The 21,875-nt window shown below is 44.5% G+C and overlaps 1 protein-coding gene across 2 annotated transcripts in view; it reads left to right on the forward strand.

The window, feature by feature from the left end:
- The window catches only part of Sv2c (synaptic vesicle glycoprotein 2C), a 193,378-nt gene that overhangs the window by 72,833 nt on the left and 98,670 nt on the right, over positions 1-21,875 (forward strand). For both annotated transcript variants that reach the window (XM_052743523.1, XM_052743524.1), the window contains exon 3: positions 19,727-19,907. In XM_052743523.1, coding sequence (XP_052599483.1) covers positions 19,727-19,907 — 181 coding nt within the window. The remainder of the gene's footprint in view (positions 1-19,726; positions 19,908-21,875) is intronic.

The following is a 21,875-nucleotide window of genomic DNA, read 5'->3' on the forward strand; positions in this document are numbered from 1 at the left end:
CGGGAGTCTCATCGGGAGGGCTGTTGAAAGAGGCAGTGAATTCAACCCCTGTGCTTTCCTCTGGCTTCCTCACCCCACTTGTTCTACTTTCATGATGATGGGAGGCCAAGGGATCTTCCTTTCTTTGTCAGTTTTTCCCTCTAGTTCCTAAATTACATTCCTATGTGATGTACTAGACAGTTCAGGGACCAAGGTTCTCCTTCAAGGTTCTCATATGCTGTAAAATAAACTCCCTGCTCTGTGAATGTGCAGGCCACAGGGAGGTCAGTAGTTCTAAAACAATGGTCCAGCAAAGCTCCTGTAACAGACTTGACCTTGATGAGAAATCCTCCCGCCCCACCCCGCCCTATCCAGCCCTGCCCTGCTCTATAAGCCTGCTTTATGAGCATCATTGATTGATTCTTCTTTTTGGCAAAGCATTGATCTTGATGTGTTCACTTGGTGCTAATGTGCGTATTGTAAGAACCTGCAGACCTCCCCCTGCTCATCACTCCTTTCTAATGAACTCCTTATAAAGTATTGCTGACCTAACTTGGTTCCTGTGTCAGGCATTTCCACTAAGAATGGAAGAAAACATAACAAAATAAAGGAGGCCTAAGTGTAATGGAAGAAATCTCTGAATGTGTACTGTAAATGAATTAGTCTAAGAGCATTAGATGGTTAGCAGTTGGGGAACACTGGCTAGTGAGCCACTTAGAAGCATCCCAATTCCCAGAATCACCATGGTGAAATGGCTGTCTTCCAGTTTTCTGATGGGACAGGATTGGCTCAGATCTGTGTGACTCGTGCACTGAGTTAGCATCTGAACATGATGTCATATGCACAAGAACCCTTTAATTGTAGGAGGGTATGGTGGTGGTGAAACCCAGGAACCAAGGGTGTTAGTAAGGTTTATAAAAGCATATTTTATCTTAGGCTTGTCAGTTAGGATTTTGTTTCTGAAGCTGAGAGAACCTCTGGATCAGAGAAGATAGAATAAAACTGATATATTCCCCCTTAGTACCATAGGATTCCACCCCCTGCACCACGCCGTTGTCAGATTAGCAAAGGCTTGGGTAAATCCCGTGTCAACCAAACATGGGTGACAATAAGCTTCTTAACTGGCTCCTGGTAGCAATTAAGGAAGCTACCAGACAAGGCTGGTGCTGCTTGGAAACTAGTCCTAGCGACAACAGCATGTAGAATTGGAAGGGTTTGAGAAAGATAAATCAGCATGCTAGGTAGTGAGATAATTTGACTTCCTATGAAAGCCATGCTGGTGATCAAAGCACGTTATATGCACACATGAAATTCTCAAACAATAAAATGAAAGAAGAGCTTCTGGTGGAATAGTAGTATTGATTATTGGAGAAACCGCAGGGTTAGTTTGAAGAGAGTAATTTTCCAAAAGAGGGCCATGGGATGTAGTCTTTGGAGCTAGGTGACACCTATAAAAAAAAATATACTGAATAAAAAGGGTATTGGGGAAAAAATATCAATAACACCGTCAAACAAACCTTTGTCTATAGAAATGCTGCTGTCACACTTAGCTGTCACCTTGACCCCGTTATGAAACCTCTTGCTTCTGGCATTGATGCTGGGAGAACAGGGGTAAAAACGGAAGAACATGATGGTTCTGCCATGCATGTGCTCTCCTCAAATCTGAAATGTGTGATGCTGATGCAGTGAACGCAAGAGGGGTGCCCCGAGTCCTCCTTGCTGTGGCCCCCGACATAGAGGTTGCTCCAGACTAGGGAATTAGGGAACTTTGCATGAAGGGCCACATAATTCAATACATATTTTAAGTTTAAAGCCACCTACAGTTCCTGACACATATTTTTATTGAGTATAGTCCTTTCTTAGAATGTAAAATGCTCCAGGGCATAACGGTTAGTGATACATGCCCTTATTTCCAGAACTTGAGAGACAGAAGTGGGCAGATCTCTGTGAGTTTAAGGCCAGCCTGGTCTACATTGGAGAGTTCTAGACTAACCAGGGTTACATAGTGAGACCCCATCTAAAAACAAAACCCCCTGAGATTTGCCCTCTGACTTTGTATCACTATACGAATAATGGTCCAGCAGGGTTCCAGTAATGGACCACAAATTATTACACTTCTCAGAGCTCATCAGAGAAATCCAGAGAATTAGCATCAGTGTTCAGCTACACATGGGACATTTATAGCATATCCCCACAAAGGCTGAGGGAAGGATTGTAAAAGCTAGACACCAGGGAGGACATGAGGAAAACGGTGTCTTCTAGACAAGACAGGACCACTGTGTTCATGAGCTTATGGCACCTGTGGCGGCCTGCATAAGACCTGCAAGATCAAGCCAGTCAGCACCTTGGTATGATTTAGGAAGATTTTATCAGCCCTCACCCCTAACTGAGACGCTATGGACAGTTGATGGCTTTGAGGAAGGTGAGAGTCTCTTTTCTTTAAGGGTTTGATCCTTGGTAGGTTGGCCATGTTCCAGTAGTTATCTACACATACAGGAGTATTATGGCAGGACCAATTAGACTTGATAGGTTATTTTTTTAAAAAGGATACGAATATGGGAGTTAAGGAGGTGGGGTGTCAATCTGGCAGAAGTTAAGGAGAGGAGTTGGAATGAATATTATCAAAATACATTGTATGAAATTCTCAAATAATAATAGTATATAATAATATTAATGTTAAAATGTAAAGCATTGCTTTTTTTTTAGCTCATGAGCTATACCTACACATAGTTTGAAGACCCCTCTACAGACTAGGTCACTCCTCTTTACTAGCTAGAATAGTTCTTCAAATTTTGACATGGTCTTCTGTCTTAATGAGCTAGAGTCCTCTTGCGCAGCTGATGTAACCCAAAGGCTGGAGGTAGACATAAATTGCCTGCTTTATTCCTTCTTGGTCAGCCCACAAAATGCTGGTATCCTGGTTACTGCTATTGCAATGTGCATGGAAGACTTTTGTCTCCGTGTCAAGAGTTGTATGCTTTCTGCCACCATCCACAAAACAGGCAGGCTAACTTAACTGTCAAGAAAGCTGTCTCAGACTCTTTGTAGTTCTTAGTGTGGGGAAAGAAGGCCAGGAGCTGCGGTTGGAAATGGTAGGAGAAAAAAATTCCTTGGCAGGTGATTGATCCAAAAGAAGATAATTCCCAACCACATGATACTGGTCTCATTTCTAAGTCTCCAGGTTTTGATTTTGCCCCTGTAGGTGCAAAGGGGCAGGGGAGGGGGCTTTGGTGCCTTCTGAAAGCTAGAATTTACCAACCATAGTAGGAAAGAATCTGAAGTATAAGATAAAAGTTTCATATTGTCCAAGGCCCAGATTAAGTCTGATTCAACTCAAAAGAAACTTAGAGCCAGATGTGATTGCTCACACATCTAATCCCAGCACTGGGAGGCAGAGGCAGGAAGATAGGGAATTGGAGGCTGTCTGGGCTTGCCTAGTCAAACTCTATGTTGAAATTTTAATAAGTAAGTAGGGAGTGTATCCTTTAAAGTCAGACTATAATATAGTTTTAATTAAGGTAAATTTGATACTGCATGCAATAGTGAATGTTTAGACACTAGTGACCATCACCATTTAATGGCTCCAACACGGTAGGATGACAGCAAGCTCAAAAGTTTCCCACATCACAGACAACTTGTTTTCTGATGGGATGCTGTCAACACCAGTCTGAGGGTGTAGAACTGTAGAAAAATTATTTAAGATGTCTTTCAGATAGTTAAAGAAATAAAATATAAGAGACAGAAAAATCTTGAGCTTCACTGTTTCCAGCAGCTGAAACTAAGTTCTGAAATGAGGCAGCCCTGGCAGCTGAAGCTGCCAGCCCCATGGCACTCTGTGAGGCATTGCCCACTGTGGACACACCAGGTTGTGGATGGGGCTTTCCAGGAGAGCATCTACTGGTAACATTTACACGGCAGTCTCAGGCTACTCAGACTCACAGACAGGTGTAAACCTCCGAGAGCATGTGTCCAACTCAAGAAGGTGGAGGTTGCATGACCTTTTATGACCTTGCTCAGGAAACTCCAGGGCACCACACTTCATTGGCTCAAGGACTTGCCAGACGGGATCAAAGAGAAGAGAAGCATCATAGACTGTACCGCTAGACAGAGATGTCACAAAATTCCGAATTGTGTAGTCACTGACATGCATGCAGAAGGCATTTTTAGTCTGTTCCATGCTACAGCAAATAATTTTTTTCTTTAACCCCTTTTTTTCAAGTGCAATGTTTCCAAAATATTATTCCTACCATTGGAAATTTTATATTAGTGGTTCCAAGTCTTTGGGGTTTTATAGTCTATTTTGTAAATGAGGACTTGACATATGGAAGACATCTAGTTGGCTAAAGAAAGAATTGAAAACTAACAATGGTTACTCCAGCACACACTACTCTTTCTGTCTCTGTCAATGCATCACGTAAGACAGAAGCCAGGTTTACATAAAGCAAGAGGGAGAAGAGGCCCTTGGAATGGAAGACTGTCTTTCAAACAGAGCGCCTTCCTTTCAGGATGAACCACATCACTGTTCTTGTCTTCCTCATTTCCCTGTGGACTGCTTGGAACTTTCTCACAGTGTCTGTTGTATAGGTATACACTTGTGAATCACACCTCTAGGCAAAAAAAAGGCTTAAGTATGTAATGTGTAACAGTTTCTTGGGACACCCACGGTTTTATAGTCAGAATTTGACTTTTCACATTATCCCTGCTAATTGCATAGCTGCGTGTATGAAGGCTTTTATTTGAGCCAAACCTTCAGTGATGCTGTTGCCCTTGCTTGCCTCCCAGAGGTGGGAGCTAAGTTCCTGTTGATGAAGACACTATGTACCTCAGACACAGGCCCTAGAGGATCCAAGCTGCCTCTGATATGAAAGCCTCCTTCCGGAGGACTAGCTTTCATGGTACCAGAAAGCATCATGCAAGCTTCCAAAGGAGAGAAGTAATCAATAGTCCTACCCAGCTGTGGCATGGATGAACCACAAAATGTGTGTGCCACCATAACCCTAAGGGTGTAATAGTGGTACACTTACCTTGGCATCAACCAACAGCTCTGATAGTTTGAGATGGAGGAGTTCTTGTTTGATGTTTCAGCACTGACAAAATAAATCTCAGATGTCAAGAAATGCTGTTCTGATGAAAGAGATACCATGACAGAGGGAGACATTATGGGGATAGGGAGAAACTGGGTGCTAGGGAAGTTCCCAGGAATCCACAGGATGACCCCAGTGTAGACTACTAGCAATAGTGGAGAGGGTGCCTGAACTGGCTCACCCCAGTAATCAGATTGATGAATACCCTAACTGTCATCATAGAGCCTTTATCCAGTAACTGATGGAAGAAGATGCAGAGATCCACAGCCAAACACCAGGCCAAGCTCCAGGAGTCCAGTCAAAGAGAGAAAGGGGGATTCTATGAGCAAGGGACATCAAGATCATGATGGGGAAACCTACAGAGACAACCAAACCAAACTAGTGGGAACTCAAGAAATTTAGACCAACAGCTGTGAAGCCTCTACAGGACTGGACTAGGCCCTCTGCATAAGCAAGACAGTTGTGTAGCTTCATCTGCTTAAGGGAGCCCCTGGCAGTAGGATCAGGATCCATCCCTGGTACATGAGCTGGCTTCTTGGAGCTCACTACCTATGGTGGGACACCTTGCACAGTCTTGAGGCAGGGGGAAGGGCTTGGACCTGTCTCTACTGACTCTCCCCATGGGAGGCCTTACCTTGTCAGAGGAGGGATGGGGAGATGTCAGGGGAGGCTGGAGGGGTGGGAGGAGGGAAGAGGGGGATCTGTGATTGGTATGTAAAATGAAAAAAAAATCTTAATAAAAAAGAGAAAGAAGTGCGGCCCTGAATTCATCTCATCTTCACCTGCCAGAAGTGGACTAGGTACTGGGCATCTACGCATTCACTGTCCTGGACTACCAACTTTAGCTATGTTCCTGTTTGGGAGAAGTTAGGGGAGGGTTGTTGATAAATATGGCCCAAACACATTGTGTAAAGAACTAACTTTTTCAGAGCATCACTGTGGCAAGTACCTTAACAAGTCTTATTAATAAAAACAAACCTGGAGCCAGGTATTGCGGTGAATGCTGGAAGATCAGAGAAGCAGAACAAGCCACAGCCACCTCACCTTGCCAATTCCTCAGCTGATCCTGTTTCCTCAGACTGGAAGCTTCTGAGTACTCATCCAAATGGATCTCAGCTGAACTATGCTGCTCAAAGCCTAAAAGCTTAACCAGGCTCTAGTTCCTGGTTTTCACACCTTATATACCTTTCTGCTTTCTGCAATTACTTCCTGGGATTAAAGGCGTGAGTCACCATGCCTGGCTGTTTCCAGTGTGGTCTTGAACTCACAGAGATCCATACGGATTTCTGCCTCTGGAATGCTAGGATTAAAGGCATGGTGCCACCATTTTCTGGCCTCTGTATCTAGTGGCTGTTCTGTCCTCTGACCCCAGAAAAGTTTATTAGGGTGCACAATATTTTGGGGAACACAATATCACCACACATCACAGTGGTGATATATTTTTCCTAACACATAAAAACTACTGTGAACTCTTCTGGTTACTTTGATGCCTGCCACATAAACTTCAAAACAATGGCAAAATGACCAAAAGGCTTTGTAGATCATTTCTCAGGAATGGGTCTTGGATGACGTGTGTGATTTATTTCCAAACAATTTTGTTGATCTAGCAGTGTGCCAACCTTTGGGTTCACTCTGGGACCTATTTCCCTGGCTAAGCATAGCCATGTTCCCAGGACCTGAAATGCTCAGATGTAAGGGATGAGAGCCCTGGCCCCTACAGGCCTTCTGTTGCTGTAGAATACCAAGAGATTTGGTACACATATAGACAAAAACTTGTTTTCTTGTTGTGATCCTCTAAAATACCGGTTCCTTTGAAAATGTAAGTCTTTGCTCACTGTGGAGACATAACGGAGACCTCTGTTGGAGAAATCCTTTCATTGCCTCCATTATTCTTAGGCCTGAGGAGATTATTACCTTATCATAAACTTGTTTATCGTGTGTTCTAGAAACAAGGCATATAAGGGCATCGTTCTTTCAAAGCATCCCGCTCTTCCCATGAAGCGGCGTGGCCTGTGTTTGCTGTAAGGGGGCTCCATTAGACTCGGGCTGTGGTTTCTGGTGCTCACATGCTTCTTCACACCTGGGGTGCTTCGGCCCCATTGCGCCTGCTCCGCTTCCCTCCCTCCAGCTGTGAGCTGAGGCGTTTCCTGTTTCCCTCTCTTCCCTGCTCATTCACCTTCATCTTTGCTCTCTCTGAGTGTTACTGTCATTAACAAGGGCTTGGGATTTCCTTTTCAGACCTCACCAGTGACGTCTGGGACAAACTCCTCAGTCTTCCTGAGTCCTCATTCTCTGAGCACCTTCATGAGGCCTTGCCTCTTCTCCACTCTCCTCCACCTGGGTCCTCTTCTCTTCTTTTTTTTTTTTTTTTTTTGGTTTTTCGAGACAGGGTTTCTCTGTGTAGCTTTGCGCCTTTCCTGGAACTCACTTGGTAGCCCAGGCTGGCCTTGAACTCACAGAGATCCGCCAGCCTCTGCCTCCCGAGTGCTGGGATTAAAGGCGTGCGCCACCACCGCCCGGCCCTCTTCTCTTCTTGCCAGCCTTTTTAAATTCATAGTTTCCCCTCTTGCCCTCCAAATATGGCCACCTTTCCCTTGAGGTTCAGTTCTCTTTCATTCATTCTTGCAGAGAAATCACTTGTTTTACAGTTTACAAACTTCCCTATTGTGCTGTGTCTCTCCAACAAATTTCATCCTCCCCCTCACTCCTGATTTGGCATTAGGATGGCCACGGCCTCTCAGGAACTCCACCCTACCTCTCAGTCACTATACAGCTGCTACAGGCAAGTATTTGCTGGACAAGAGTGGTCTGCACACTACAGCCTGGAGGTCAAACTCAGCCCACAGCTATATCTATATAAAGCTTTATTGGAACACAGTAATGTCCATTTGTTTATGTGTTATCGGTCGCTGTTTTCATAATGCAACAGCAGAGTTGAACAATTTCCATAGAGTCTGTGTGATTCACAAGGGGTAGAATATTGACCCCCAACTCTTTATAGAAAGTTTGTGATTCTCACACAAAGGCATCAGTTCTCTGCTCAGGAAACCATAAAAGATTCCTAGTGTCTTTGTTAGTAATTGTGGTGGTTTGAATAGGAGTGGCCCCCATAGACTCATGTGTTTGAATGCCTGGCCCATAGGGAGTGACACTATTAGGAGGTGTGGCCTTGTTGGAGAAAGTATGTCACTGTGAAGGTGGACTTTGAGATCTTATATGCTCAAGTTAGGCCCAGTGTAGTACACAGTTCACTTCCTGTTGCCTGCAGATCCAGATGGAGAACTCTCAGCTTCTTTCCCAGCGTGTCTGCCTACATGCCGCCATGCTTCCTGCCATGATGATAATGAACTAGACTTCTGAAACCTAAGCTAGCCCTGAATAAATATTTTTCTTTGTAAGATTTGCCATGGTCATGGTATCTCTTCATAGCAATAAAACCCTAAGACAATAATTAACTTTATTGTTTGCTATTTAAAGATTTTTCTTATAGCATAATATTAGGTTTGTCCATGCTGTGGCAACATTTTTAAGTCTAAATAATATATTTTATGTGAATTTTTCATACATACACTCATGTGCACCTTGAACAACATGGAGTTCTTGTTTACTCTGTTCTGTGCACCTCCAGCTCTGCCTCCCTTAATTCAGAACTTCGCTGGGAGGGAGCTTTTTAGTGGGAGACCTCTGATTTATGACTCCAAACCGAGTACCACCTTCCATGTGGAGTGTCAGAAGTCCCTAAAACTAATTAAGCTGATTTTCCTTTATTCCCCCTTAAGCAGAATGTCCTCACTTTAATTACAACATGCGTTTGATTTTGTAGTAATTACTTTTAGCATGTTTTCAATCTCCCAAGGAAAGAAAGGTTCAAAGACACATCTTCACATTAGAATTGCATGGAAAAGTTTTAAAGATATCCTTTGTCTAGGCCTAGTGTAGGCACAGAATCCCTGGGTGAAGCTCTTCAGATCCTTTGCTTGCTTCTGAGACAAGGTCTGCTCTGCCGTCCAGGCTTTCTTTAAAGTCAGGACCCTCCTGCTTTAGTCTCCAGGGACTGGAAGTACAAGTGTGTGACACTATGTTTGACCTCCTCAGAAGGTATTGTGCAACAGTTTCCTCAGAGACTGAAACCTTTCCTCCTACAGGTAAGCTCCTTAAGCAGGAAGGTAAACAACTCAAAATAGCTTCAGGAAGTCCCTGAAACCAACCAGATTCACTAGGACCCTCCCTGCCAGAGTAAACAATAAAAACTGAGAATACCTCTCAGAGGAGCAAAGCTAAGATGCAAAGAAGATTCTGAGACCAGATCAGCTGCCTAGAAGAAGCAGAAACCAGCTGAGCTGCCTAGAAGAGACTTAGACCAGTCACTTAGGAAGATCCCTCCAGCCTGTTGAGCAGCCTGCAGGCTGTGGGTATGCTCCGGATTTCCCAATTTTCTCGAGCTGTCACCCAAGCTGGTGTGGGCCTTGGTGACAAAGCTGTTCTGAGTCATTTCTGCTCCTGTAAGTAACCCCTCACCCATACTCCTGTAAGTGACTCCAATAAAACTCACTGGTTCACCAAGTTGGACTTTGGAGGTATTTGTACTTTGGTAAGTCATGGGATCCCTGTCTAGGATGAGTAGACCTGTGTGTTCCATCCCCCCAGGAAGAGTTTTGTCACACGACAGACTGTTCTAATGTACAGCTCGATACAAAGCTGTCTTGAACTTCACAGTGAACTGATGAGGAGGAAAGGCCTTGTCCTGTCCACATTTGGCAGCCTCTCTTCCCTCTCTGTCCCTCATACTTAGCAGAAATTCAAACCAACCGTGGTAATCAGCTATCACTGGCCCCCTTTGTTGGATCAAGGATTGGCAATAGCGAATTCAGTGACCACTTTCCTCCCTCAGCTCACAGCGTGGAGTAGGGGAAGCTTGAAGAGCAGGAATCCTATTGGTGTGGGACCAATGTGTGGTGTCCATCATGTACCATGAACCAGCTTGCATTAATCTTCTTTCTTAATACCTGTTGTTGCTATTGTTATTATAATTATTACTATTATTATTATGGCTTCAAACACCAAGTGAATTGCAATCGCCTGTTTCGAGGGTGGGACTGACACCATGCCTGTCTTTTATTGCCTCTCCTATCCAACAGGCATGCTATATCCTAGCCATTTGACCAGAGACGTTAGGAAATAGACTGGGCTTCCTTATTAGGACTCCCATCTGGTCTCCCTGCTCACTGGATGTGGCAAAATGTCTCTGACTTTCATGTGCTGTTAGTGCCCAGGTGAACCTGGGTAAACTGGCACTGTTGCCCACATAAGCAGCCAGCTTCTGCCTCTGCCTGGATGACACACTTAAATGTCAGGCTTTCCAAATACGAGTCAGAAATATGCAGTGGATGGCATCTGATATTTACAGTTCTTTCCGGCTAAGGTGAGCTGACTTTTGTTGTAAATACTCGCCAGTGCAAATTCGAAAGGGTTTTTCTCCCCTCTGCCTCATTCATATGTCTTTGCCTTATTTTCCTTGGTTTTATTTGATTTTATGAATGTCTGTAGATGTATTTGAGCACATAATGGCCCCTCTCAGTGGCTTCTGAAATAGTAATTGGAAACTAGGGATAGAGGGACAGCTCAGCAGTAGGGAACTTAGGAAGCATGTATGAGGCCCTGAGTTCAATCCCCGGCACTACAATAAGTACATGAAAATAAGTGAATAAATGAATAATAAAAGAAAAAAAGGAAGGAAGGAAGGAAGGAAGGAAGGAAGGAAGGAAGGAAGGAAGGAAAGAAAGAAGGAAGTGAGAGGCTAGAGTTAGGCAAAGTTTATTAATTAATGATGAATTCTTTAAAGTTTCTGTCTGCAAAAATAATACGTGTGTGCCGGCATGGGTGTGTGCACTTATGTGTGTTTATGTACACCTGCACATGCATCTCTGTATGTGCATATCTGGGATTTGAAAATTTAGACTACTTCTCCGGAGCTGTTTCAAGTGGCTCCTTTTCAGTCCTTGAGCTGAGGAAGGCTAAATACTGTCATTTCATGACCCTCTCCTCTTCCCGGCAGCTCATACCATTCCCGACTTTGTCTTTCCCTGTTCTGTCTGCCTCTCGCCAACAGAAATATTAGAAACTGCTGCTTACTGAGCAACTGTGTGTCACCCAGTTAAGAAACTGATTTATCCCGTTTAGTCCCTCAGAAACCCTGTGAGATAGGAACTATTATTAGCCCCATTATACTGAGGAGAAAACTGGAGCACAAAGAAATTAAGTAACTTACCCAGGCCCAGGAATGGGAGAGACAGATCTAGGCTACCTGTTTCAAGGCCTGAGCATTTAACTCATTATTGCCCAGTGCAATGTTCAGAGTGGTAAATGATGGGGAGGGACAATATTGTGTTCAATTCAAAAATACAGTTTTTTAAGTTTTAAGTTTCCCTTCTTCCTCCTTCTCAACGCCCATTGCCTTGGTAATGTTATCACTTCTAGGTATCTTTTTTTGAGACAAGATCTTGCTACTTAGCTAGGTTGGCCTTGAACATGTGATCCTGTTGTCCTCACCTACCCAGTGTTGAAATTATAGATGACAGGTATGTACCACCTGTCATGCTTGGTTCTTATCAGCATTGTCGAGGAGTCTAATAAAGTAAGTGCTGACTTGACTGACATGTTTGTGTTCATTCTACTTCAAGCACAGAATTCGAACAGCAAAGTGGGAAGAAATTGAAAGTTGTAGATAAGGAGGAAACCTGTACCCTTTTAAGCATTGAGTTGGGGTAGAGACTGTGGCAGCTGGGGAGTGACCACTAAGATCAGACCTTTATGGACTACGGTGGTGTCTGGCCAAGGGAAGGCTGTATTAATTCAGACAACATGTTGGAGGTCTGGGGACTCTGTCCACAAGGCAGCAGATATGGATTCTTCCATGGTAGTGGATAGAAGTGGAAGATGTGGAAGAAACCAGCAAGGGGAAGCTCCCTCCCAAAACCAAAGCAGAAGGCTAAGCCATCTTTGCAGGGTCATCCAACCATACCCCCGGCCCAGCCCAAGCATTTGGCCCAGGAAGACTTTGAGAGACTAGCCTAAGACCTTACAACCAGTTATTTAAAAACAGCTTCAAACTAGGCTCAAGGACTTTGACTTCATTTTGAGGCTTCTTCCAGTATGGGCTGAAAAATCCATAGCAGAATCTCTGCTAAAAGCAACTGGGGGGAGGGCTATCAACTGTGGCGTTGACCTTAACCAGCTTCTGATAGCCTTCAATAAATAGGCAAAACTATTAGTAAGTGATCGGTGGCTGTTCCAGTGACTTGTGTATGCCTGGTTTCTTTTAGCACAAAGCATGTCTTCACAAAGCATTGCCTTCTCTAAGCAAAACATGGCTGATCTTTGGTAATGGAAAAGCTGGCACACAGCATGATATGCACAGGTCCTTAAATGAAGCATTTAGCATGTCGGCTTACATTCATTTGAGCATCTCGAGTGCAGAGCAGTCTTTCCTCTAGAAGAGCTCTTCGCACTGGAGCTCACCATTGTCTTTCTTGTGTCCTCTCAGCCGTCAGTCGCTTTGATTTTTCAGATTCACAATTCTTTAATGTACAGTGTGAGCTTTAAGGCATGGCCCCCGATCTGAGCACGGACTCTTCCATTAGGTCTTGGTCTCTTCCAGTGATGTGGCTCACATTTGTTCAGTAGCACTGATTCTTCTTTATCTTCTTTCCAAGGTCCTACGTTCATTTTCATAGTAATAGTTTCCTTTCCTTTCACACCCATTTCACTATTTATGTGACTGATGTGTAAGCAAATGGATAATTAACAACAAGCAGAACCGGAACAAACAGGTCGGGTGCATGTGCAGCCAGCCTTGGGTAATCACGAACTGTCATTAGTGGAAGCAGAAGAAAGAAGAGTGAGTCACAGTTAAAGGCGTCCAGTGATGGTCTCAATGTGCCTGCTGGGGGTCAGGGTGAGGCTGTTTAATTTGGTGAGTTAGATAAGTACACCATCTACGAAGTATGAAATGGAAGGTCCCACTTATTTATTACTGTTTAAAGACAGACACAGGCTCTATTCAAGACCATCACCGTAGAGGTCACTGCGGTGGGGAAGCTGGACTTAATAACTACTAAAAGGAAAAATAAGAATTTACAGCCAAAGAGAAAAGTTCCAAGGACCCAGGAGATGGGTGGAAAATTACTAAGAGAACACATCACAAGGCAATAGGAATTCTCGCCATATTAGGCCAGCTGGACTCTTGCTGATGGCAAACTAGAATACTTAGACATCTACTGAGGGATGGTAGAGGGTGAGGAACCTGATTAGGTATCAAAGGATGTCACTTGTGGGTATGTGGAGGGGGTCTCTTGTGGGTGTGGGTCACTGTGGGGGAGGGGCGGTCCTGGCTTATCAGGAGCCTTGCTAAAATTGAACAATGCAGAGGAACACAGGCAGCCAAAAGTCAGGACCTGGGATGAGAAGAGTCCCCCGGATAGGTTTAGTCAAGGAGAGAATCTCTGTTGGTGAGCGTCTACTATAGACACACCCTGGGTTTGTGGGAGAAAACTTTAGCTTTGGGGAAATAAGTGTATCTGCTACTTATAAAAGGAGTAATATCTAGAAATACTGAGCACAATCAGGGCAATAATGGTATTTTCTTTATTTTATGAATACAACAGACTACGTTATAGTAATCTTTCCAAACAGTCCCAGAAATGTCATTTTTATTCAAAATGATTCATTGCACTTTGACTTAGAAGTTTTAACATAAGAAACAACCCTCTCCCCATGTAACAGGTGAATAGGATCATTATTGCCTCATGGAGGTGTTTTTCCCCCTGTAAATTTAGCATGTTACCATAGAAGACTTTTCCTTAAAAATCAGTTTCTAAATTCATGGTGCAATGAATTCTAAAGTCATCCATTAGTCACAGATAACCAAAATGTTTAAAACCTTTTTTAAAAAACCAATTGGCAGTTACTATGAGGGAAAAAAACCTGTAGCCAGTTTCCTAAATTGGTCTGTTTTGTTTAAATGTGGTTTAAAATGATGTTAGGAGAAAAGATGTGACCCCCCTTCAGGGAATGTCAGGAGGAATCAAAAGTGGCTTAGCAGAGACAGAAATGGAAATGTGATATTTATCAGGGGAAGCAGGGTATGTTAAATCAAATTGAACCAGCCTCCACGTTAGAAAATGCCTCGATGAGAAAGTCATACTCAAGGCCTTGGGGTTCTTCTCTGAAGACTAAGACACTGGTCTGGTTAAAAAAAAAGGCCTTTACCAGAGCTGTGGAAAGGGTATCATGAGCTTGTGTCCCAGGTTCAACGTCCCGATAGCGTCACTGGGTTAGATAAATTGATGAGAGAACCCAGGAGTCATAGTCCAGGGTGTCTTTATGTTGCTCTCCCAGATCTGGACTGGAGGCTCACCTGGTCCCAGGGAAGGAGCCTTTCCTTTTTCAGGAAAGAAGGGGTTTTAAGACAGGATTTCTTTGTGCAGCCCTGCCTGTGCTGATTCTTGCTCTGTAGACCAGGCTGGCCTCAAACTCCAAAAGTGCTGGGATTAAAGTGTTGTGGCCTCATTGTGAGACACACACACACACCCCCCCCCCCCCCCGCAGCAAGACCGCCACAGAGCCTATATCCGATGCAAAACACACAGGGGTTTATTGATAACAAGCAAGCCCGGGCTTGGTCAGCATCCAAACACACTGGCTAGCCAGGTGAAGGAGGATGGCCCTGAGCTCTTAGGGTGAAGAGTTTTTAAAGGGAAAAACCACAAGCAGGGTGGTACAAGCCTTTACATCGTATGATTGGGTGAGGATATGTAACCTTTGAATTTACTGGTTGGGTGTTAGAGTTATCATTTGGGGGCAGGCCTGGACAAGTCCCAGACTTTGTCCTTGAGCTGCCATGGGGGCTGGCTGGCCTCGCACCTTCGCATTGACCCATACACGTAGCTCTAAGTTGGTGAGGGGTCCCAGACAGTAAACAACTGGTTGAACCTTGAACAGTCAGAGTACGTGCAGAAAGGAAGCTACTGCAAGGACTATGTCTTTTGTTCATGGCCCTTCCAGAAAGTGCTTGCTCAAGTCTCAGGAAACTGAAATTGAGGCCTGATCTCTGAGAGAAGACTGAGCAGCCTGTTATGGCATCTACCTGGTCCTTGGTCCTTTCAAAAGGAGTGGGAAACCATGCCCACATAGGAGCCCTTTCTAAGCCCCCTGTTTGCCCTTTTGTGATCCCCAGCTCCTCCAGGTAGCTCTGACTGCTGTGTCTTCAGAGTTAGCATATCCTGTAACCTATGCCCCCTGCACAAACACATATGAGACCCTAAGTAAGACATGTATTTCTGAGGATGTTTAGGTGGAAAGCATGCCAACCTAAGAGGACTTTCAGACTCACATGAGCATACAGATCATCTAGGGATCAGGCCCAAGTGAACAAGTCTGCCCCAGAAAGTCCAAGAGCCTGGGTTCCTATCAAGTCCTTGGTCCAAAGGTCATAGTTGGAAGAGCAAAGGTCTAAAAGGTGCAATTTCAAAATCTGCCTTTTCGTCTAGTCTTCCCACTTCTAAGCTGAGGGGCTCTGGCTGAAGGTCCAGATAACCCTGACCAGCAGAGAATCGTGAAGAAGGGAGAGCAGAGAGGGCAGAGGGCACACCCAGACTGAACAGCTACTCCAGGCTCTCAAGGACTCCCTGCACAACACTGTGAACACAAAATGGCGAGTGGAACACAAGCAGGAAGCTCCGTGTGTATCCTTCTGGTCTGAGCGGTCACAGTTTTCTTCACACCGAGCCTTTGTGAACACTCCAGTGTTTGGCTTTAATTAGCTTACATGATCGACAAATGAAGATTCTCATTTCTACGTTCTTCTCTCAAATCAGCTGTTTGGTAGGTTTAATCTTTTCCATAGCTTGCCCAAGGGAAGAGTCTAATTACCAAAATCAAACAAACATAGAGCACGAAAGATACTACCTTCAGAGCTTAAGCATTTTTAACCAGAGTGAAAGCGGAAGGAATACGCAGCTTGAGGTTGCACTCTGACTCAATAAGCCCGCCACTTGTGGAGGACTTCAGTACCATCCTGAGTTTTTCCCCTCCCGTGTTCCATTCGTAATGGAGTCTCTCCAGAGTTTGCATGAGGATTAACAGCCTCTCCACCATTGACTCGTCTACTGAAGGACACACCTCCTGCATTGGGCTCGGGCCAAATGACTCCTTAATCATGCACCTTAAAATATCCTGATAGAGTATAATGGGCACAGAGGGGACCCAGCAGCTCCCAAGATGGCTGCCTGCTTCAGCATTGTTCTGGTCTGGCCATTTATCCCCAGGCCATGGAAGGTCCAGCCCAGATGTTGCCCTCTGACTTACTTTTTGATAAGCCGTTCAGATTACAAACTATGTTCTCTCAAGAGGCTGAATATCCGAATGTCTTCATGGCCAGGGGGTTGGAGGAAGTGGGGAGTCGTGGGTGATTAGAGTCTAGGGGATAAGGAGGACCTAGATTAACTACTTGCCTCTGGCACTCACATTCACTTTCCTTAAATGGGACATGGTTGAGGTCAACCAGAAACTCAATAGCTAGTGAGCCTACTTTGTACCGTCTGGTTCTTGATTTGAGCATTATAAGTATTTCCAAGGTGAGCTTGGCAGAAATAACAGTGGTGGTGTTTTACATGGTAACAGGAGTATCCTGGGAATCAGAATAGTTCTTTCACAGCACTAGGCATTGTCCTATAGCACCGGGTTTTAACCCTTCAGTGCCCAGATCAAGGGGAAGTCTGAAGGGTCCCAATGGAGGGTCCAGAGCCACAACCTGGTGTTTTCAACACACTGTGAATTCTGAGAATAGTTCCAGGCTTTAACCTGAGAAACATGAACTCACGACCCTGATGTGCCATTTTCCTATCTGTTAGATCATGCTACATAATCTACCAGTTCCATCATCTATGACACAGGTTAATAATACCCACTTTTCAAGATGGTAGTGAAGCTTAATGAACCAAAGTATGGCTTGTTCTTCAAAACCCCAAAAGATGCAGAGTCGGCATGAGTAACAGCAGGGGCTGTTACTGTCATTGAAAGAGTAATTGGAGTCCAGGTGCAGTGGCACCTGCTTGTAAACCTAGGGCTTCGGAGGCTAAGGCATGAGTTCAAGACCTGCCTGGGCTACATGGGGAGACCTTTTCAAAAGAAAGGAGACTGGAGGAAGAGAAAGAGGATGGGAGGAAGGGAGTGAATGAAAACCCTAGTAAGTGGCTATGGGTTGAATGCAGACAACTCACCTCTGCTGTGGCCTTACTTCCTGCAGCAGAATGAAGGAGGGAGCCACAGCGAGGTTGTATTAGTATTGCTGTCATGGCGGCTTTCTCTTGGTGTAGAAGGAAACTGAAGGACCTATGGGGGTGAGGGACTTTGTTTCTGGACCTATAACTATAAGCAAGACCTCCAAGTGTTTGGGTCCCAGGAACTACAGGCCACTTACTCCTGACCATTAAACACCTGCTTTCTGATGTGTAGGCGTTCTTAAAGACACAGACACCATCACAAAGTAGCTTAGCCTCCATGTCCTGAGAGGTGCAGATGGCAAGCATGTGCCTCTTATGTTGTCAATGAGGGCTCGGCTACATATGCATTTCCTCGAGACTGAGTGCTTTGTGCGGACGCATTCTTTAAACCATCTTCTGGGCATGCTTTGGATCTCATGATAGGAGTAATCCCTATTGAGAAGAAGGAAATGTGCAGCCAGTCCTGTGGTAAAGAGAAAATGATGTCTGCCACACACAAAGGCTCAGTCCACTTCTTTGCAGTATCCCAGTCTAATTGGAAGATGGTTTTGGTAAGGAAAGAGTCTGGTTTACAGTTGTTCAGACACTTTCCATTCACCATGAATGGACATAAAGCTGTCTTTATGTGATGTTTAGGAGGCCTTGCCAAGTGTTTTCCTCCTGAGCCTCATATGGACTCACTAATAATTAGGGGGATGTGACTGTTTAAACAGGCTATTTCTTAAACTAACCCCCATCAACAAATTAGCCCTTTTTTGCATTCTTAGGTCAATGTCAGGCTATCTGGAATGTACATTTAAAAATAGTGCTTGGACAAGTGATGCATGCCTGTAAATCCTAGCACCCAGGAAGCTAAAGCAGGAGGGTTATAGCAAACCTGGTCTATATAGTGAGTTTTAGGCCAGCCAGGAATGTACAGTAGCATCTAGGGGAGGGAGAGGGAGAGAGGCAGAAAGAGAGAGGCAGAAAGAGAGAGGAGGGGGAAGAGAGAGAGGAAAGGGAAAAGAAATGGGTGAAAGCCTGAAGTGACAGCCTGTTTAGTGCCCCTTCTAGACATAGGAACTTCACTTGTGTCTCTCCTCCTGGACAGGTCACTGTTTCAGAAAGGCTTCTGGACTAACATCTCCCACACCTACGTTCCTCACCAAGTTTTGCACAATGTTTGTCGGAGGTTTGTTTTTCTTAGAGGAAAGTGAATTAGAAAATTCAAGTGAGGGTCTGGAGAGATGACTCATTAGTTAAGAGCATGGGCTGCATTTCCTGAGGGACTGGGTTCAATTCCCAGCACCCACATGGCAGCTCACAACTGTCTATAACTCCTGTTCAGGGCATCCAACACTTCATACAGACACACACGCAGGCAAAACACCAATGTACATAAAATAAAAATAAATAAATAAATTTGTTTAAAAAGGCTGGAGAGATGGGTCAATGGTTAAGAGCACTGGCTGCTTTTCCAGTGGACCCGGGTTCAATTCCCAGCACCCACATGGCTGCTCACAACTGTCTATAACTCCAGTTTCAGAGGATCCAACACCCTCACACAGACATACATGCAGGCAAAACACAATGCACAGAAATGTAAAAATAAATAAACCATAAGAAAAAAATTCAGGTGTCCACTCCAGTGACAGCGAGGGGAACATCTAACTCCTAGTTGTCCATCTGTTTTCCTTAGGGGCCAAAGCCAACGTTAACATTTCTTGACATACTAAAACTCTCGGCTCTAAGAGCCTTCTCTGATGAGAAGAGCCAAACCTCTAGAAACCGTTCATATTTCATCCTCATAACTGCTAAGTCCTCTTTTCTCAACTCCACAGCAAGGGTCAGAGTCTTCAAGTGGGACTGGACTGGAAGGGTTAAGGTCTGGCCTTAGCACAGATTGTTGGTGCAAGCAGAGTGTTAAAACAGTTTGGAGGTCCACTTTGACCTTGGGGGAAGGGGCTTGACTTGATTTCCCACCGTGTCCTCGTCATGGTGACACACAAGACTTTCAGACCAAAAGTGGAAACCTGGAATCAGCCCCTAGAATTGCTCTGTGAGATTTCTCGTGCCTTCCCACCGCATACCCAAACCTCACAAGACTGGGGTGCAGTGTGACCAGTTTGTCTTCTACGTGTGATGGCAAAGGAAATAACTTCCCATCAGTGCTCCTGAGGGGTCAGGCTGCTCAAAGACTTGGCAGAGCTGACTTCCAACCTGTCAGCCAATCGCTGTATCTCCCTGACGGTGCACTTTTAGAGGTCTTCCCCTACCCCCACCCCCACCACCCCACCCCACCCCCGTGCAAAGTGCTGGAGTGTGATTTGTGCCTCGTCGGCTGTTCCGTGTGCTGTTGGTTCCCAGCCTCTGACGTGCTCTTTTGTCTTCTGTGTGTTGCAGGCAGCATAGTGTACCTCGGGATGATGGTGGGGGCCTTCTTCTGGGGAGGACTGGCAGACAAGGTGGGCAGGAAGCAGTCTCTCCTGATTTGCATGTCTGTCAACGGATTCTTTGCCTTCCTGTCTTCGTTTGTGCAAGGCTACGGCTTCTTTCTCCTCTGTCGTTTGCTTTCTGGATTCGGGTAAGGTTTTTCTCCTTCCTATTTTATAGTAACGTGTTTACTCGCAATTGTACAGTTCCACGCTAAAAGATCTCAGCACCAAGAAAGAAACGGGTAACACGTTTCTTCTATTTTTTTGTGTCAGCCTAAGAAGCCACGAGGTTGATTCTTAGAAGTGTGATTATAGACACTTAAATCCAAGAAGGCACTAAGCACCCATGCTCCTGTGGTGGGTGGTGGTGTGAATTACCTCTAGGGGACTGGTTTTGCTTAAGTTGGGATTCTGCTTGCACAGAAACACATATTCAGAAACACATTTCTTTTGAAGATTTAAGTAAGAAAGAGCTGTACCTACTACAATTGTTCACATTATTTAGGGACTGCTCTTAAATCCAGGATTAGGCTGTCTCAAGCACTGTGGCTTTATTGGTCTAGGTTGCCTCTGTGTGTTTAACTAGGGGGGAAGCCTGCTTTGGGAAACATAATAAGTTTTGTCTGTAAGTTCCTGATTTGGGCAGAGTTAACTAGAATCATGCTACTAGCCACGTGCAGAGGTGTCAACGATGTAGCCGTTTTCTTGAAAGAGACCAAAGCATGCACTTACTCTGGGTCCATAAGTCTAAAAAACACAGCGGCCTGATTATGAGACTATGAGAAATGTGTAGAAATATAAGGAAAAATTTGTAGAAATATAAATTTTGGCCTCCCGATTGACGACTTAGTGATAGTCTTTTCAAGATGTTGTTAGGAACTATAGTTCCTTTTTTTATAAAATAAGGGAGACAGGATTGTGGTGGTATTGTGTTTCCCAAAATATTGTGTACCCTAATAAACTTATCTGGGGTCAGAGAACAGAAAAGCCACTAGATACTTAGGATAGGCAGTGGTAGCACACACCTTTAATCCTAGCATTCCAGAGGCAGAAATCCATCTGTTCAAGGCCACATTGGAAACAGCGAGGCATGGTGACATATGCCTTTAATCCCAAGAAATGAACCTTTCATCCCAGGGAGTGATGGCAAAAACAGAAAGATATATAAGGCGTGAAGACCAGAAACTAGAAGCATTTGGCTGGTTAAGCATTTGGCTGGTTAAGCTTTTAGGTTTTGAGCAGCACAGTTCAGCTGAGAGCCATTCAGATATGAGGACACAGAGGCTTCCAGCCTGAGGAAACAAGATCAGCTGAGAAGTTGGCCAGGTAAGGTTAGCTGTGGCTTGTTCTGTCTCTCTGATCTTCCAGTGTTCACCCCAATACTTGGCTCAGGTATGATTTTATTAATAAGAACTTTTAAGATTCATGCTACACAGGATAGTTTATGAGTTTGAGAACTCATACCACCAGCAGCTATTGATCACAGCCTACAGGGCAGGACACAATTCTGTGTTACAAAGACAGAGAACCTCAGCATGTATTTCTCTTACACACATATTCTCAACTAAAACCAATATTTTTCAGAATATTGTCGGTACATGCTGAGCAGACTCCAAAGGGCTGGAGTCTGCAGATATAGGATGACTGCTCAACATGTTAACTGCCTGAGGGAAGACAGCCATAGGCACTGTAAATGACAGTAGAGCAAGGTGTGGTCACGATGGCCCGAACCTGTAGACATCTAAGTCATGTGGTTCCCAGAAGTGAAATGGAGAACTGTTAAATTCTTATTTATTCTGTATAAGCAAAGATGTTCCATATTGAATGAACAAAACTCTAACTCAAATCATTAAAAACAGGCATGGCTCCTCAGTCAACTTCCAAGGAGGCACTGCTTTACAGACCCAGAACTCCTTGCATAAGGGAGAAGCCAAGTCTCTGTGAGGAAGGACACCACTACATCAGTGAAAGTTAATTGTGAATATTTCTCACAATCTTCCCCAAAGGGGATGACTATGCCTCAAGAAAAACAAAATAAATAAAACACAGGCTTCTCAGAGCTTACTGGACGCTGACTGGATTCCAGTAGACCAAAGTGACATTGCAATCTACCAGTC

This window comes from Peromyscus californicus, unplaced genomic scaffold (assembly GCF_007827085.1).
Source record: "Peromyscus californicus insignis strain IS unplaced genomic scaffold, ASM782708v3 Scaffold_18__1_contigs__length_77618521, whole genome shotgun sequence".
In the NCBI taxonomy this organism is placed as follows: Eukaryota; Metazoa; Chordata; class Mammalia; order Rodentia; family Cricetidae; genus Peromyscus; species Peromyscus californicus.